At 44.7% G+C, this 20220-nt stretch overlaps 1 protein-coding gene across 1 annotated transcript in view; it reads right to left on the bottom strand.

Annotated features, from left to right (window-relative positions):
* Window positions 1-20220, bottom strand: part of igsf3 (immunoglobulin superfamily, member 3) — a 66746-nt gene that overhangs the window by 22261 nt on the left and 24265 nt on the right. Inside the window, exons 3-4 of the mRNA XM_068704862.1 lie at window positions 5919-6338; window positions 2299-2685 (exon numbers count right to left, since the gene is read on the bottom strand). Of these exons, the coding sequence (XP_068560963.1) occupies window positions 2299-2685; window positions 5919-6338 (807 nt within the window). The remainder of the gene's footprint in view (window positions 1-2298; window positions 2686-5918; window positions 6339-20220) is intronic.

Genomic DNA, 20220 nt, shown 5'->3' with positions numbered 1-20220 from the left:
GGTTTTGTAACTGGCCTCGGGCACATCAAAGTGACAGCCAGAGAGGAGGCCCTTGTGAGTTTGTGTGGGTTGAGACTCTCTTTTTAAACCCTGTGTGGCTTGTTGACCAAGTCCACAAGGGCACAGAGAAGATCACAGGGCTGAGCGGCACTTGAGAAGTGGATAAAAGTCATTACTGGCTCTTCTCTGTTTTTCTGCTCTATCTGGACCCTCATCACTTCAACGTTCACACTCCATATGTATCACGGATCTCCAGTTGACCCAAAAGCTCTCTTAGCCCTGCGGGGCCAGTGCTGCTGTCTCTAACGGATGTGGCTTAAGGTCCCCCCCCCCCCGGGCCAAGCTCTGCTGCTTCCCTCTCAGCTTGCCGGCCCTCCTAATAAGCATTAGCTCTCTGTGAATATATGGAATAAACTGGCTTCTTACTTCTATCACGCTCAAATGAACAAAGGGAAAAGGCCTTCATCCTTTTTCTCTTCCTTTCTTGCATTGAAACAGCTTGATGGGGTTTTTTTCCACAACTAAGAGCACATTGCATTATATCACCTTTTTTTTCTGCACTTGAGACTTAAAGAGAAGATTGCTAGACAGTTATAGAAGTAGATACACACACCCTCCTTCCTATACAATTGTCTGGTTTCTGGACAGCTTTTCTTTTCTTTAACTTTCCCCTTTCCTTTGTCTTTGAACTTTATTCTGTTCATTTTCACATTTCCCCTCAACAGCTCCTTCTTCTTTGTTTTTTTTTTAACTGAAGAATGCATTTCCTCTCTATAACAGTATATCCTCTCTATTTTCCCTACCCTTGCGCTTGTCCTTTCTATCTGTGTGACAGAGATTCAGTGTGGCATATAAGCTCTCTCTCCCTTTCTCATTGCAAAGGTAAATTCATCCATCAACACTGATTTGTCAGAAGTGTTTACCTCCAGTTTTCCTTCGCTGTCACCTTTGCCTGCCTCTGACTCATCAACTTTAACCCCTGTCGCACCTTATTACCAACTCTCACCCAATTCACCTAATTAGAGTGATGAAGCACATCTTGAAATTGTGTGTGGGTGTGTGTGAGAAAGCTTGCATGAGAGGATGTTTTTTGCATCAAATACATGCCTGCCTGACCACATCTGCTGTATATCATGGAAGTTCCCTTCCAATAACCAAAGCCATTATCCTGTGTAAACCCTATAAACATCCTTTATGGGGCATTAAGGTCTTTTGTTGGAAAAACAAAACCTCCCATACAGAGAGGTTCCCTGGAGACTGCTGCAGGCTCGGGGCCATTGTTTTTGGGCTGATTTAGCAGGGGGTGCAGAGCGGTCATGATAAGGTGACGCTGGCTGCTTGAGAGGAGATACTTCTCTGTGCTTATTATGTTTTATTATGCTGGTAGCAGCTGGCTCCACACACTGTTCTAGTCCTATGAGACGTAGGTACAGAGAGAAGAGGGAATGAAGCAAATGACCCAAACTGGTGGAGGGGGCGTTTTCCTGCTGCCACTGAGATGAAGAGAAATCTCAGTGACATATAAATGGATTGTGAGAAGGGGTTTTGAGCGTTTGACGGTAAATTTCCATCGATCAGCTGCCGAGCCTGAATCAAACCCCACCGGCCAGCCCTGCTTAACCCAGCTGAAGAGGTCTGCCCCAGCAGAACGCATTCATTTAGCTCGGGGAACCACTTAGATGGCCCTGGAGAGCGAGGCGCCTTTCTCTGCTTCTTTTCTTTCTCCACGCATTAATTTCATGGCTGTTAGCTCAGCCTCCTTGAGTCCAGACTCTTCTGCTCTCCATTATCCTACTATAGTGTTACCCCCCCCCCCCACACGCGCACACACACACACACACACACACACACACACACACACACACACACACACACACACACACACACACACACACACACACACACACACACACATACACACACACACACACACACACACACACACAGCTAAGCCAAGGAAATGGGAAGGACGGTAATGCTGCATTACCATCCCTTAGCAATCCACTCAAACAGAAAACACATCAGGAATAAGAGTAGCGTCATCCTTTTCCCTTCTTACTCTCAGTTAACAATAGAGACTGTGCCGCTATCTGTTATAGGCCACCTTGGAGAAAGAGCGGGGGGGGGGACAGAGAGAGAAAGATAGTGAGCAAGGCTGGAGAGGAGCACAGCATGACATTCCATGTGGCCTACATGAAGATAAAACGGTTATTATGAGAAGCTCATCGTTCTTAGTGTAATTGACAACTAAGGACAGGACAACTAAGCCAGTGGCCTCGTGAACAGATTATTACTCACTGAGCGGCTGGACTGTGATCTGGACATTGCGGGACCTCTTGCTGCGGTCGATGAAGTCTCCCGTGGGCGTCTTTTCCCTCTCTGTCACGCGACAGATGTATTTCCCAGCATCTTCGGGGCGTAGGTGCTGCAGCTTGAGCAAGTGCACGTTGGCGCTCTCTTTACGCACGGTCATGTGTCCGGCTGCCTCGCGGGCGACATAATCGGGGCCCAGGACAGGCACGGCACTGGGGCCCACCACAGCCACCGGTGAGCTGCTGAAGACCCACGACACCGAGAAGAAGCGCTCTGGGACATTCTGGGCCTCAATGGTGCAGTGAAGCTCCAGCGGCTCACCGGCCGTGAAGGACCGTCGCTCTGTGCTCACCTGGATGCTGAAGTCCCGATCTGCATGAAAAGATGGGGGGGCAGAGGGAACCATCACGGTTAAAGTAATGTTTCGTAGAACAATCAGGAATGTGGTCAAAAAGTTATGTATTGTGTGGGGAAAACTTTATAACTTTGATATACTGTATGAAACAAAAAATATAAAAATCCAATATTAGATGAGAGAGAAAGACAGAGACAGAGCGAGAGAGAAAGACAGAGACAGAGCGACAGAGAAAGAGACAGAGACAGAGAAAGAGACAGAGAAAGAGAGAGACAGAGACAGAGTGACAGACAGACAGACAGAGAGAGAGAGAGAGAAAGAGAGAGACAGAGACAGAGTGACAGACAGACAGACAGACAGACAGACAGACAGACAGACAGACAGACAGACAGAGAGAGAGAGAGAGAGAGAGAGAGAGAGAGAGAGAGAGAGAGAGAGAGAGAGAGAGAGAGAGAGAGAGAGAGAGAGAAAGAGAAAATAGACACTAGAGAAGCTTGAGGTCACACAGTGCATCACTCCGATAAAACGCTGATCTTTCAGAGAGCTCTGCTCCCCCCTGGTTTCACCTCTGCAATAAAAAACACATCTAATTAAAATTCTCTTCAGCAGTCTGAAACACAGTCGGGCGCTCTCCTCTTCCTCCTGCACAGTCAGAACAGACAAAGCTAACACTGCTAGTGCTAGTTCTTCTACTTGCCCACATTACGCGTGTTGTCTGCGCATGTGCGGCTGTGCTTGCACGTGTGTGTGTATGTGTGTGTGTGTGTGTGTGTGTGTGTGTGTGTGTACGGCTGTGAGTTCAGCTTTATTTGCTGTATTAATTTCCAAAAAGCACAGTATATATCAGACACTGCCGCTTTGCCTCTCAGTGATTCGGTCGCCCGGAGCTGTAATTACAAAGCCTTTAAACAGACTTCCTGAGAAACGCACTCATGTGAAAAAGTTCAAAGCCTGCCGTTTGGTATAGAACTTGTTTTGAAGAGGAATATAATGGTGGGGGAGAGCGGGATATTGTTTACACAAACGTAAGAAAGCGCACACATACAAAATATTGACATACATACACATATAGTAACATACAGACTTGTGAAGTGGAATACTGAGTGCAATTTATTAAAAGACAAACAGCATATACTGTCAATCATAGTAGTTTGGTATTTTTTTTTACTATACAATTATTATTTAATGATTATCACTGTTAAAAGTATATATGGATTTAGAACTGATAATCCCTAGAATAATTGATTGAATACTTTCAGCAGTAGTGCACACATACATGCACATAATGGCACAGGGGTGAAGAGAAAGACCCACAGAGTGCATGCTTCACCTACAACAAGGGCAGCAAGACGTTGTATTATTGTATTAATTGTGAAAGAAGGACCGCAACGCTAAAAAGGGCTGTGACCCGATTTGACAAGAATTGGTTCCCACTCAGCACGGAGCTCTATTTAGGCCATTTTTACAGGAAGACTTCCGCTTAGAGGATGCAGAGAGGAATAAAAGCAGCCCCACAGGTCATGCATTTGTTAGTGTTTAGAGCTAATTAGAAAAGAAAAGAGTACTAAGTGCGAGTAGCAGAAGGACTAAGGAGGAAGTGGGTGATGGAAGAAAGTCTGAGAGAGCAGAAAAAAACACAGTGATGGGACATGACTGGAGAAAATGAGAGGTGATGTGAGAGAGAGGGAGGAAGAAGGGAGAGAGGGGAACAAGGAAGGAAGTGAGAGAAAGATGGTAGAAAACCGAGAGCGAAGGGTACATTAGGATTCTGTCCGTTGCTCCTCTCTCTGATGCTGCATGGCTGTGGGTTATTAGCTAGTGATGGGGCTGTCTTGAGATCCACTCCATCTTTTATAATAGGAGCCTAATGGAGGAGCTGCTCTATACCCTTAATTTTTTTTATCTCCGTCTGTCAAATATGCACACGGACAGGTGCAACATCAGATACACAAGTTCAGCCTAAAGGGATTGCATGTCGTGCCCACATTATGCATTAATAAGTGAGTACACAAGAAAGAAATCAAAATGATCCACACACACACACAAGCTGGGGCACTCACACCAGAGCCGCACACTGCAGCGCAACTCTGCTGTATTCTCTTTGTCACGTAACAACACCTCCATTTATTATAGATCACAGAGACGACGGAGAGTGACGAAGGGTGTTGAGAGGGGAGCTCTCTGCGCCTTTTGTCTCCTCCCTGAAGTAGCAGGAACTCATCTGACAAACCCGCTTTACATCTGACTTTCCGCTCTCCTTCTCATCCACCCCAGCACTATCTGGGGCACCATCAAGTTGTATTGGTCCAGAGCGGATCTGATGCTTAATGGAGAAAGGCAAAACGATTCCACTTTGAAGTGATTTACTGGCATGAGACACTCGCCACTGCGTGCTGCCTTGGTAATTGAGCTAATGTCAAAGCGGTTTATCACCCATCTCCGTGGCCCTTTCTTGGAAGCACACAAAGAGATGCTATGTATGCGGAATACAGAGCAGTGAGTGTGATGGGGTCAAGTCGGGTTGGAGGTTGTAAGTACATGCGAAGAGCCGTAAAGTCGTCTTTGTTTCGGTTCCGTCAAGTCTCGAGGTTGACAGCTTATTAGATCATTATCACATGAGGCCTACTCCTCAATCATTCACCCCAACAAACCCCTTCTTTCTCCCTCATACTTTTATTGTGCACCCGTTGTTTCCTAACCCTATGTCTGCCCACCACCCCTCGCTCCCCCTTCCTCTTCCTCTTCCTCCCTCTGTTGGTAAGTCCCCTTCTCCCTTCCATTAGACAATCTCCTCCTTCAGAGTTGGCAACCACACGATTTCTCCCACTAATGCACTCAAGCGCAGACTAGAATGGTGTAATTGTTTGGCGAGGAGTGATTGAAAAAAACATTTTTGGCTTCTGATCTCTGGGCCACTTGTTGCCTGGGAAATTGTATATGCGGAACCCCCCCCCCCCCGCCAAACACCCACGCTGTTTGGAGCTGGTTAACTTATTCTTGGATGTGCTTGTAATGTTGCCCATCAAACAGACACAAATACAAAAGTGGGGGAGTCTGTGGAGGTTTAGTTAAGCCCTTTTTAGTAAGCTAATGAGCTTAGTGTGAGATACAGATCAGCAATCAGAGGAAGCCGGCCCACAAGCATGTGTGTGCGTCTGTCAAAAGGACGGGGGTGATCTAAGTGTAGCAGCATCTTTACTCTCTTCCCCTACCCTTTCTTTTTACCACAGAATCTCTTCCCTTTACTCACCAGTGGGCTGAATGCGGAGCTGAGTCTTGTCGCTCTGCTTGCGGGTCATGGCAAACCAGCTCCCGTCTGTGTCCTGAATCCACTCAGCAGCCTGGCAGTAGAGCAGGCCCTGGTCCACCGGCTGCAGCTTGTGAATGGTGAGCCTGTAGGACGTAGCGCTGGTCTTATCCAGCCTGAGGTCCCCCGCCGCCATCCTCTGCCGGTACGGTCCCCCGGAGCGCAGAACAAAGTCCCTTGACAAGGTGACCAGCTCCTGAGGGGGCGCGGCCGCGTCCTCGGGGGACCGCAGGTACCAACCCACGGATAAGTGAGTGTGCTGCAGTGTGGTCCGAGACACCTCGCAGGTAAGCTGCAGTGTGTCGCCTTCCACCTTGGACAGAGTCTGGGCTGGTGCCGTTACCGTCAACGAGTCAGCGATGACTGCAAAAATAAAGAGAAGAAGAGGAGAGAAAATCAGCACTCAGTCAGGACAGGCGGAGGCTATTTGAGATATCAGGGCAGGGTAGAAGTCTTCATTTTACAAAAGCAATTTTTGGTCCTTTAAATACCATATGAAGTCTCTAGAAGTTAATAAAACATTGAAAATACCATGTGATGCTGTTGGAGGACTGGCCCTAACAGAGCAGGTTATGCCTACTATTATTATTGAAGAGAAAATAAACAGGCGTTCTGTTTTAAGTGCTTCAAAACCTGATTTACTCCCCAATGTGGGGAAAAGGTGTTAATGCAACAAAGCTTTTTTTTTCCTGAGGTGACTGCCCTCTATTTTCTCATCCATGCATGACTTTCACATGTCATTGTGTGTTGATGGTGTTTTCTCTATCTCACACAGCCAGATGCCTCCAGAGACCCCCCCTACACTTCTTTCGGACTGATTAGATCTCATGTGGCTATGCTGTAGCAAACTTTAGACTGTACACTTAAAGCTTTACACTGGCATCTTACAGCTGCACTCCCTCTCAATAAACTTTTTAAACTTTTTTTGATCACACATACTAAATATACAAGCAGCGAGTTAAAATTGCTGTAATAAATGCATCCAAGCTCCTCCATCGACAACACAAGCAAGAACAGAGGACGGACTTCAAGCCAGATGGTTCAGAACAGTGGAGATGAGAGAGGGGGACAGTCGAGCGCAGGGAGACAACAGAGACATCAAGATGTGATCATTTCAGAAAGCGGGCTGGAAACACTCCACACATCGACAGAAATAAACATGTATAGCTTTAAAGAAAAAGGAGTTAAGGGACTATTTTTGGATATGTACCAGGGCGCCACTGTGTATGAGTGTGTGCGGAAGCGAGAGACTGATAAAAAACATGACCTGAGATTCCAAAACTTAAAGGATGACAACCAAAAGGAAGTAAGGTTGCGATTAAAACAAATTCCAGTATGTGGAGTGTCTCTCAGCTGTGTTTGGATGCGTGCGGCTGGCTGCACATGAGTGCTATCCTATAAAGCCTCCTCTCAGGTTGAGGCTGCATTGCCTGCCTTTGGATGGTGTAAACATACGAGTATACTATGCACACATACACACAATACCTTAGAAACAGAGAAGAGGCAATACGTCAGTGTTCACAATGGACAGCAGTCAACCATTCAAGCGAGGCTGGGATAAAATGAATTGAGCGAATATTGCCAAGAGAAGCTTTCTTGCTTTGCCATGTGGTGATGACTGTGAGCACTTCTTGAAAGCCAGAAAAAAGCGTTTTGGAAGCGCTTTGTGTGGGTTCATGCTCGTGGAGTACTTTGTCAAGATGTTTGGCTATTCGGGCTCTTAAGGGATTGTCATTGTGAAGACTACTCATCAGCATGTTTGAGGTATGTGCTTCTCTGCAAGTCACCTGCTATAACTAGCTTTTGTTTTCTCAGCAATCATTCCATGAATGTACATGCTACATGCATCTCTATGTGTGTGTGTGTGTGTGTGTGTTCTCTTGCTTCTGGCTTTGAGAACATGAGTTAAAGTGAGAGATGGGGGATTGCGAGAACAGAGAAACAGACACCACTAATGAAACAAACGAGGGGGAACAAAGGCAGAGAGATCAGAGAAAAGATGGAGGCGGAGGGAAGAGGCTTGACATCTGGTTATTGGAGTTTAACAAGACACTCAAAGAAAGAAACAATGCTAAAACAGATGTGGCAGGAAAAGAAAGTGAGAAATCAGGTGGGTCAGACACAGTGGCACTCTAATGAGATGCTGCATTGTGGGGGTACATACAGTAAGTCAAGACAAGAATAAACTGTTTCATGCAATAGTTTGAAGCAATCTTGAATATACCAACGCGGTCTAACTCAATACGCCCTCTAATCCACTTCTTCATTATGAGTGTTTGATAAACTGTCCAGCAGCAAGGGAGGCAAATGGTAGTCAGGGGCAGCAATAAAACTATTCTGCTGATATATTTGTTTGTTGGTTGTATGAAGAAATTACTAGCATGGGAGTCTTAGCCGGCCTGTACTAGTGTTTGTATACAGAACCCTATAGGTTTATGCTGCGCAATCAAACCCTGCTAATGTTGGCAACTGCTGGGTGATAATCCTTCAATATTATCATGAACTCACATTCAGTGGAATCACATTGTGATGATAAGATCTCAAGTTATTGTTCCACGTGTGTGTGTTTTCCAAATAAATGTTTCCGTGTAATAAAGAATAAACACGACTGGTTAGCGAAGTGAAGTTTTACAGATATGAAGAGTTTGTTCCATTATCTCCGCCATGAGAATCATGCAATCGATCGGATATGTGCGTGAGTGAGCGCCTCTGTGTCTGTCCAAGGCTTATCTCACATTCTGCGGCAGCAAACTGCATGATAAATAAATAAATGATATATAACAATATATCACAAATGAATTGGTTGTCCGGTAATGGCAGCATGCTGAAGGACCTTTCATGGTTTTGGTGACTCACACTTTCTCAAAACACATTTTATTGCCATTGACTGACCGCTGACTCTTCACTCAATACTCTTAACCGGCCCTCATCAGGAAGGGGCCGCTGATAACACAGCTGAGTGCTTCTCCGACCCCCCATCCACAGCTCGCCCACTGTGGACGATGGGTTGGACAGTTTAGGGTGTGTTTGGCTAACAGATCTACTAGCATACACACAACTGCATACCTCTTGGTTGCTGCTCTGCGGCTTACTTTTATGGTTTTAGACGATGTGTTTGGCTCACCGCTAACAGTTAACAGAACTACCAGTTTTGCTGTACGTCTCTGCAACTCGGACGCTGCTAAGCAGCAGACAGCTTGGTGGGTTTAATTTTAGTTTTCGGCAAGATTACAAGATGTGTCTTACACGACGACTTTGAGAGGATTGGCTTCATACGTCGCCCCTGTCTATACAAGCAAGCTAAAAAAAGATAATTTTCATTACACAAACATAACAAAATGTGATTCTGCTCTTCAAGGACCTGGTGTTGCCATGTCCTCTCACTCTGACTCTCCAGTCAACACCGAGGGAACGGCAGCCTCGCGTAGACATACTGTTACCACAACAACACACCTACGCTACAACCTGCCATTGCCATGGCAACCATCCTACACGATGCTGAGGGTTACTATGCCCCCCCCCCCCCCCCTCCCAACCCCAAACAGTGTGAAAACAACAAGCTGATACTTCATGTCCCTCTGCCTGCTTCTTATAAAAATATTAAACACTTTCACTTCATCTGGAGTCCTCTGGGCCAATCAGATACCCACATACAGATACAGATGTGTCCACATACAGATGTGTCTCCAGACAGAACCAGTGAGAGAGCACCAGCCAATCTCTGCATTTCAGAGGGTCAGACTGAGGCTGTAAACACACTGAGATCCTCCAATAGCCCCACTGACCTCAATCTGGGAAGGATTAGGAACAGGATGAGATGGCATTCTCTGGCACACACACAAACACACAGAGACTCACTTTCGTCCGTTGTGAGGACGTTGTGTTGACTTGTTCATTCTTAGCCATAACTGCTGTGTGCCCAATTACAACCATTATAAAAGCCTTAAAAGACTGGGGATATTCTATATTTTCTTTAGTAAACAAATCCTACAAAAAGACAAAATTCAACAATGAATTGATCCTTCTTTTACAGTGAGTGCAGCTAAGACCTCAGTTGTACAAACACAGCAACGAGCCACGCCATTGCACTGGGTAACATATTTCTTCATCAAGATGCGGATGAGCACTGTTTATGTTAAGTTACCATCCTGCTGCAATAAATATTCGGCGTGGAGTCACCGCAATGTTCCCGATTGTTTTCCCTACAGTGTGATTAATGCAAACACGCAAACACAAACACACACACACACACACGCAAACACACACACACACACACACACACACACACACACACACACACACACACACACACACACACACCCCTTGGGTTTATTCTGTATTAAGCCAATCTGCAACCACTTTGCAAAGCCAAAAGCTGTGCAGCAGCATCATCTTCCTAGTTGTTATCATAATGTTACCTGAGAGTAAACACTTAAATAACTTGGAAATTGAAATTAGTTTGAGAGCAAATGCTGAGCATCATTAAAATATTTGGATATATTTTAATAAATGTACTTAATTTCCCTCACAAACCCAAGCAGAACTGCCAGACAGTCTGTTGAGGTTGATGAGAAATCCTCTTCAGTGCATTTTCCACCAATTCAAAAAACATAATTTTACCATTGCAAAAAAACTGTAAATGTGTGCAACACAACTCAGTGAGCCAGTTTTAATAACCATGAAATAAATTAATACATTTCTTTCAGTAATTTTCCTCACTTGTATCACATTCGTAGCGACTGGAATCTCAGAAGCACGAGCGATTAAAACGTTTCTCTCTGATAAATCAGGTAATTTTTTTGCATTCTGAGATGATGGTTCTCGTGTGTGGATGTGAAGAAAAACATGTCAGTGTTATTCCGCTTTTCTGAGTGACACCGAAGCTGTCAATCCTTTATAAATCTTTAAAACTACTCTCTTACTGCTCTACCTCATCTGCAATTTATGCTTTCATCTCCCTTCATTTCCAATCTTCCCCTATTCGCTCAGCCCTCTGAAGTGAACTGCGGTTGTCATCCTTCTAGCTGGACTTTTAAGTCCAGTCACACAGGGATAGATGTGTGGGGGACGCGAGGACACAAAAAAACGGAGGAAAAGACATTTTGCAAAGACGACATGGAGGGGGGAAAAACATGATAATTTATGAAGCCTGATCTGAACATTTTGCCTGCACCCAAACCTTTAACATCTCTCTGAAGTGTGTGCGATTATTGAAGTTGCAGAAGCGAAAAAATATTCCTCACATTAAAAAAAAAAGCAACAACAGGAAATCAAACAGCAGTGTTTGTTTGTGCATCCACCGTTCTCACATGTAAAGATGGCACAAAAACAGCAGATAGTGAAGATCCAACCAGCCGACACTTTGTGCTCTCTGTTATGGTCTTGTCGTGGAAGAAGATGATGACAGGAGGAACTGGAGAGATTTACACTGCCCTCTGGTTGTTACCGCCGCTGTAAATGTTCTGGCTCGAATAAGCACATGCTCTCTCTCCTTTTAACAACAAAAGCAACACATGTATGCACCCACACAGATGGCATCTCATTGTGTTTGTGCATGTATATGTGCCTATTTGAAAGCCTAAGTGTTAAATGCAAATGAAAAGGCAGCAAGTTTCTGGCTCTGTTGTTCGTTTCACTGATAGTCTGGTGGTAGCTTAGCCTCAGTTGGAAATGTCAAATATTTGCCACTAGCTGCTGGCCAATCAGAATGAAGGAGTCAATATCAAAGGTGGGTAACAATATTCATGATGGAGCTTTCCTCTGACATATATTTGAATTATTTTTTTTTAATGCCTGCTGGCAAATACTGCAACAAACCGTAGGGTGAGGCAGTTAACAGAAACTCCTTCAAGAGCCGGTGGGCTGACCCTACTAGCTCCACAACATGGCCAAGTATGGACTTCCTTTGCTATACATCTTACATCATAGCGTTAATCTGCTGCCATAACATCCTCTGCTCTGCTGGGAAGGCGTTCCAAAAGATTTTGGAAAGTGACGGGAAGAACAAAAGCAATAGAGAGGTCGGGCACCGGTGTAGGGGAAAGGCCTGACTTGCAGTCGGTGTTACATCCCAAAGATCTTTCATGGGGTTGAGGTTAGGGCTCTGGGCAGTCCAGTAAAGCTGCTCCACACAAATCTGGAAACCCTCAGGCTGCGTTCAGACACATGCAAGCTAATGGATTCCTAATGGACTACTTATGTAACATGAGTGGCTTATTTCTACCATTTACCTTGCGATTGTCTTGACGAAAGATAAAATAGTTGTCATCCCGACAACATTGCTGTCTGAAATACCAATGTATAATTGAAACGATGAGAACAAACCAAAAGCAAGAAAATAAGCCCCAATCCAAATCAACATAGAGGTATATGGACTAGGTGACCACTGACAACGCTTTTTGGTGTGTAACGGCCATAAGTGGCTGTGTTTGTGTGGCTCTTAAGCAAATGGCCATTTGGCAAAGCCAGCAGGGTAATTATTGTTAATTACTCTGTGAAACTGAGAGAACTGCTGAGAGGAAAACAGAGCGAGTGAGTGATCTTCAGCTGCACTTCACGCGAGTCAAGCCTCACCACCAAGCAGACGTCACTTACTGACCCAGGATGCCTTGAACACATGCGGGCGTATTGGGTCAGGAAGCAATAGGGCGAGAGACAAATACAGAAACTGTGCCTACACCTGGCTTCCTCATACTTGTTATCCACTATCCTGCCCATACACATCCTCCACTCCTTTGTTCTTCTCTATGAGAGCTGTTGATGAGTCAGGATGAGGCATGAAGAAGTTCAACTGGGAAATTGGGAGAGAGGAGGATGAAGTAGGAAGAAGAAGAAGAAGGTGAGGATGAAGACAACGAGGAAAGGGGCTAAAAGAGAAAAGAAGAACTAAAAAAAGACGGCGCTCTTTTGCCTGACGTATCCAACAACCCAACACACAAATAATTCTGTTTGTAGCCTATGTCTAGTGAGTGTACATGTCACTCTTGTCTTAGTCACACACACACACACACACACACACACACACACACACACACACACACACACACACACACACACACACACACACCGAGCACTTTCTCAGGAGACTGGAAAATCAAGCAGGTCTTCAAACAAAATACCACGAGCAACCAGTAAAGCAAACTCTGACGAACCAAGGTCTATAAACCATCCCCAAGAGGCTGAACTGATAATCAGGATAGGATACGGAGTAAGACTAGAAGAAAAAAAGGAAGAGTAAGGATCATGCCTTGGAGCCAGAAAGGAGGCATGAGGGAGCCCTCTTTAACAGAGAAGAAAGGGGTGAATGGAAAAAGAGAAGACGACTGGAGTTGAAGTCTGCGGTGTGGGATCTAGGTCCACAGCAGGGGGTCCATCCATAATAGAACACACACACTCACATGATCAGAGCCTGGCACCTTATTGAGTCTCAGATAGAGAACACCACTCCTTTCATCTGTCTCTTTCTCTGTTTTTGCATATTTATGTGATACAGGCATAAAGGCTGTTGTGCATTGTATGGACCCAGGGAAACAATTATGTGTTTATTAAGTTGCGGTGACAAATTGCTGTTTGTTAAAATTACGTTCTCTTATGAATTTGAGAGTTGCAACGGTGTTGTTTTTTTTAGTTGGGTCTGTTTTTGTTTTGTTTTACATCTTTTATTTTCATCAGCAATGTGCAGTACCCAGAAAGTTTCCATTTCCTCAAATGCTGTTGTGTTCAGGAAGCTCTGGCCGCTGTAGTTCACTAAAAACGTGGTCCTGAGATGATCCAGCTTAGAACATTCCCTATGAAAACAGTTTCCTAAACATCAACCCCCCTTAGTCACTTTTGCTACGAAGAGTGTCACATTTCCGGTTTACAGTGAGAACTGTAGTGGATTTTCCTCCCAAAGTTCTTAATAATTACTGAAACAATATGTCCTCCTTGATTTCAGAAAGACGAAGACCAAAGCGTGCTTTTCTTTCTAGCCAGCGACTTGCTCTCACGTTTTTGGGGATTTGGAAAGTCTCCAAGAAAGACGACAGCTTTTCAAACTCTTAAAATGTTGTGCATCACTCTCACTAGAGCCCTGTGCACACCGCTGGGCCATGTGGAGAAAATCCAAAGCTTGACAGGCCTGCCGTGCCTGGTGATGGGTGCTAAGCTATGATTGGACAAGGAGAGGTTAAGCCAACTGCCAATTACTTATTCAAATTCAAATTATTAATATGATTTTCATCCATTCCTAATATTCTGAATGAATATCAGTAATCTCAGTGACTTGTTTTGAAAATTAAAAAATTAAGTATCAATTTATTGCATTTAAAAAACATCATACGGTTCATACGGTTTGTATGGAAGGTGTTGATAATGCCTCGGGACACCTCACATTTAATGAGGAAGCACGATGAGAAACAAAACAGCACATTCATTAGTCTGCGTGCGGATGGCAGTGTGGACTCACTCGCAATTATTCTTAACTAGCTAACAGCTTTCAGTTTGCAAAGCTGTCAGATATTTGACTTTGACACAACGTCTTAGTCAGAGGCATAAATCATTTTCACATTGCTGTTTGGCATAACAAGTAAATGTTTCATGAACAAATCACATTCATCTATGTCACAAAAGCAACCAAGGAGCAGAGACTTTTTCGCAACTGCATAATTACCGTATCGGCAGAATGTCGGACATTGATTAAATAAATTCTTAGGTCATCAACAGTCATAGAATTAGTCTTTACTGTCTTTAATCTTTATCAAATATTGGTCAGGTTTTTCTCTAACGTTATTTTCAGGGGTCAGAATCTTGTGCTTATTAGACGGCCGAAGCAGTTGGGATTTTGGCCTCCAGCCCCTCATCTATTCTAAACTAATTTGTCTATTATTTGCTTTTTAAATGAGGCATTGCGAGTTGAACGTCTCACACTGTCCCATTTGATCAAAAAGGCTTCCACACAGTCCTATCATAACACAGCACATCCAATCTTCTAAAAATGTGAGGGGGGATAAAACAGAAATAAGGGAGGGATATAGGGCAGGGGTGAGAGGATATGAGAGATCTTACAGATGCTGTTATGAGATTTTCAGCTAGGAGCTGTGAGGTCCCCTGCTAATGGAACATCAGGCTGAGTGGGTGTGTGGGTGTAAGTGTGTGTCCTGCGCTATAACACAGAGGTCACAATGACTGAAAGGAAAAAGGCCTCTTCATTTAATAAAGGGGTCTCTGAAGCATTCTTCCCTGTCTCCTTACATTCTTCAGGCTCTGTCCCATTTTTCTCCTTGAAAATGTCTCCTCAATCAACTCAACCCCCCCTCTCTCCAGCCCCCCCTCCTCTCCAGCCCCCCCTCTCTGCCACATTATGTGGCGAGTTTCTTTTTCTTAAGACAAGTTGCTTGTCAGCACCCAATTATCACTTATTCTGTTTTTCTCGGCATCCTTCCTCCTCCAGCTTAGAACACAGGCTGGCACATTTTATCGAGTGCTGATCACTCTCCATCCAGCTTGTACTCTACATGTCAGTCAGACAATGACCCCGTTGCAAGTTGTTGTTTTTTTTGTTATTTTATCCTAGGGGGTCATAAAACTAGTAAAGGGAGCAACATCTGCTCTGTGTATGAGAGGGAGAGAGAAACGGAGCTAGGCCCCTGTGGCTATTACAGCTCATTATACCTAAAGTTAGAATGAGAGGCACATCAAAATTGGGCACTCTCTCTCACTCTCACCCACCCAAACACACGCAGATAGTCATGCTTGAGGGGACAGCTGCTCTCTGACACACACACACACACACACACACACACACACACACACACACACACACACACACACACACACACACACACACACACACACACACACACACACACACTAGTACAAGTGACTGAGGTACTCCCCTCTGCTCACCCAAACATTTCCTCCAGACTCAGCTGTACTGGGTCACTGAATCATGCACAGTCCTAAGGGGTGTGCTGCTTATTAACATAATGTTTGGAGAAGAACACACACCGGGTTAATAAAAGAACTTACTGGCACAGGATGTGTTTTTACACTGTGCTGAGCTGCAAAATGCATGATTTAGAAAACTAATACTTCTAATAATAAAAAAATTAAGCATTAGCAGTATATTATATGAAAATAGATGAATGTAATAATAAATATATAGGAATACATGTAAAGCACTTTTAAAATCACTCTGCAAGTTTCACCAGTTTGTTCTATTGGACTTCTATTCATGTGTCCAGGTTTTCTTTCTCACTGGATGGAACCAGCAGAGAGGGAAAGGTATGACAACAAAAGGAGAAAGTGGGAGAAGAAAAGGAAAGAAAGATGGGCAGCGAGTGAAGGAGTGGGCTTTGTTATTGTCGCAGGAGTATGGTGACGTGGAGTTAAAAGGCTGAATGTTGCGATAAGAAACGTATCCGTGGCGAGAAGAAGCTTTCAAATATGAGACGCTGTTTACACAAAGGCAGAAGAGGAGGATTTAACACTAACTAAGACGCACGCGAACCCACAACGGGCGCTTGAACGCATATACACAATATGACACAACCTCTCACTGAGGCCCAGCCAGGAAATGAGCCTGAGTGAGTGTGTTGGGAAGATGGAGAGTAAGCGGGAGATTATAAGGCAAAGCGTGAGAGGAGGGGTAGTCTGAAGAGAGGTGGGAGTATGAAAGACAAATCTTCCTAAGAGCATTTGAGAAGAGCTGTGTGCAAAGCTATCGTTGACTGAAATCCTTTACAGCATCAAAGATTTACTCATCATGCCTAAACACATGCAATGTTCCTTCCATCCCCACCCCTTCCTCTCTCTTTCTTTTCCTACATTTCCCTTCTCATCTTCACCAGCTTCAGACCCACTTTCTCCATCGTTTCATCTGTCATACCCTTTCTTTAGCAGTTCCCATCTTCCGTCTGCTCGTCTATCCAAATAACACAAGTTACAGCAAACACTCTGTGCTCAAGAAGAGAGAAATACACACAGATGCCACCCCTGTGTGTGTCTGTTTGTCTTCTCCATCGCTGCTGTCCTGGAGGTTGTTAGCACATGTGCAGGGTTTTGCTCCGTCTGCCAACATCAGCACAAACACACACCCTACAGTCATTACCACTTTCACACACACACACAGACATGCAATAACCCGTCGACCTACTGTTCAGCCACACAAACATACCATGTGCAATGATTCGCATTCACACACACACACACACACACACACACACACACACACACACACGCACACACGCACACACGCACACGCACACACGCACACTGTAAACGGCATTCATCAAGTATATTATGCTTCTAATAATACTGGAGGTGCAAGTATTAAAACTAATAAGCTCCATCCCTGTGCTGCACTTACTGTCTCTCCCCCTCTTTTTTTTCTCACTCTCTACCCTTTACAGGAGCTCCCACCATCTCCCTTCATCCCTCCATCCGTCGCCCCAGCCCCAGATGGTAAAGCATGGTGACCAATTAAAGACTTCCCTGAGGATAGAACCCGTTATAGCCCCAGCCATCTGACCATCTCTGTGTGTGGGTGTGGGTGTGTGTATGTGTCCAAGTAAACCTTACAAAACATATCACTGTATTTTAATCAGCACACAAAGACTTGTCTTCCGGCCAGTTCCACATGGCTTCTCCTCTTTAATAAAAAAAAAAAAAAAAAAAAGGTACAATAGCAAAGGAGTCCGGGAACACAGTCCTATATAAAAGCCCTTTGTATTATGCATAAACACACAATGACAAGCTCTGGAGTACCACTTCGTAAGGACACATTGCAAGGCTAAGGTCGAGTGGAGCAGAGTGTGGAAGCTGGCCAGAGGTGCAGCGTATTAGCAGGTGTGCGTGTGTGGTGTTGCTGTATGAGACACATTGTCTTTGAGGGAAGGGAAAAAAACTAAAACAAATAGAGTGTAGTGAAGGGAGGTGGGCAGCACTCAATCACCAGGCACCCATCCAGCAGGGCAGCAGATGAGGGAGCAACTGTCTGTCTGAGCTGCCAGCACAGAGGGGAATTAGGCATATGCCAACCCCACCCCACCCCACCCCCCTCTCATACACACAATCCCCCCTCATCATTCTAACCACATCCCATGGTGGCCCCCCTGGCACTGGGGCACAGGTGGAAACATATGTCTGCCGTCTCCCCCTCAGTCAACTGAGAGGAAGGGACCGGCCATGCTTCTGTCTGCCTGTCTGTGAAAAAGTCAAAAGTCCTTGCTAAAGCTTTGAGATATTTATGAGTGTGTGTGCAGTATTGAATTCTGTACTACAGATTTTAGATAGCAGTGTGTGCCTGAGATAGAGCTTGAGGGGTCATCGGCTCGCTTGCCTTGTCGGCGCTTCACCAAAATGAGTTTAGCCTCCCAGGCTTCTCCACTTTTACTTTTCACTTCAACACCGACACTTGAAAACATCCTGCGGCTGGCTCCGCAGCCCACACCCAAATCCATTACATCGGATGTTTTAACTAAACCTCTGTTTTCCATTGCAAATAATGAGGCTGTGATTAGCATGCTAATGAGGTGGGTGCGATGCTAATCTTTAAACTGGCATCAGCGGTCCTAACTGACAGGCCCACACCAAGAAAAAGGACGAGGAGGTGGTGACTAACTCCACACGGGAGCTTGTATGGAAAAGCATTGTCGCACTAAACAGCTGATCTCCGTGGGATAAAAAGGTCTAGCTTGCTGAACCTCTGACCACACCCATGATCATAGCTGGTGTGGTCAGGTGTGGTCTATGGATGCGCACCAAAACCCCACCGGCACAGTGTTGGTTTGAGATGAACGGCCGCAGTTTCCATTATATTTAAATTTGGCACATAAAACTTGTGTAGCAGGTAAACAGAACACCAAAAGCATCGTAAACACATATTTCCCTGTGACTTGTTGTGGCTAATGTCCCTACTTAATCAGAAAAGGCTGTGAAGAGATAATATTTAAAATTGACTGCGGCATTTTCATGATGTGCTGCTGTTTGATTATTAGCCGATAGATATTCAACATTTTACCTGCTGCCCGTTCTTAGTTTGATGGCGTTTGCCAGCCATTGCCACTATGCAACAATCAGCATGCTGGCACAGCCAAATGGAGTGCAGCTTATGTGCTTGTGACCTTAGCCAGCTGTGTTGCACAAACAGCTACACCAACGCCAACCACTAGTTCACTAGTTGGCATTGCAAAAAAAAATTGCCCAGGTGCAGTTTCTCTTTAGCAATGCCAATTACCTCCACGGACAAGATAGAGAGTGTGCATATGTGCATGTTAGCATTTATAACGGGTCTATATGTGCTTCTATAACCCTCAAGTGAGGGAATGAGTACCAATATCTGCGCAATATCTGTGTGTGTGTGTGTGTGTGTGTGTGTGTGTGTGTGTGTGGTTGTGTCCGTGTCAAAAGGAGTTATTCGATGTATAGCTTGAAACCCGAAAAACCTTCAGTCCCCATTGTGCTCAGATAAGGCTTCATAGCAGCCGCCAACATCAAACAATGCAGCAGCGTCCTGGACCACACTCACAACCACATGAGTCCTGGAGGCCATTATACTGCAAGCTCCACTCTTTACTAGCACACATTTTAACGACATGAACACAAACACTCGTTAGCAGCACATTCATTCACATCCATATTCATGCTGAATTCATATTCAAACTGTGGCTGTGTTCTGTTAATCTCACAAAGAAGAGGCAGCAGGCCCCTGAGGGTTAGCGCTTAGCTAAGCTAATCAAATCAACTAGAGGAACAGTGGCTTTTTAGTCCATTATATAAACATTAATAAACATATATATTCAACACATACGCGCACACGCACACACACACACACACACACACACACACACACACACACACACACGTGTGTATTAGTTAGCACATTAAATCGTTTCTCATTAGCCTAGCTCAGTAATGTGGGCGATGAGCTAAATACAGACCATCTCTGACATCATTTGGAATTTCAAAAGGGTAACCACTACAATTTGCAAGGCAGTGCTTGAAAGTGTGTCTGTAGGCTGCAAGAGCATTCAGATTTAGGTTTAATGGCAACAGCTTCCAAGCTGGAGAAAGAGCAGTGAGCGAAATACAGTGGGTCCTGGGGGGGTCGGAGACCCATTGATGCAAATGTTGTGCAGTTCAGAGAACCTTGTACAACCTGAAAAGCAGTGGATTATTTTCTACTTCGACATCAGACCGCTGTGGCAGATTCTTTTTTTAGTAAGATAGAATTTGTTTTTGATCTGTAGCCTATGTTTGCTGTGAA

Source organism: Cebidichthys violaceus, unplaced genomic scaffold, assembly GCF_023349555.1.
Source record: "Cebidichthys violaceus isolate CVI_PGR_0920_01 unplaced genomic scaffold, fCebVio1.0.p SCAF_11, whole genome shotgun sequence".
NCBI classification, from domain to species: domain Eukaryota; kingdom Metazoa; phylum Chordata; class Actinopteri; order Perciformes; family Stichaeidae; genus Cebidichthys; species Cebidichthys violaceus.
This window is presented reverse-complemented; position numbering and strand designations above follow the sequence as displayed.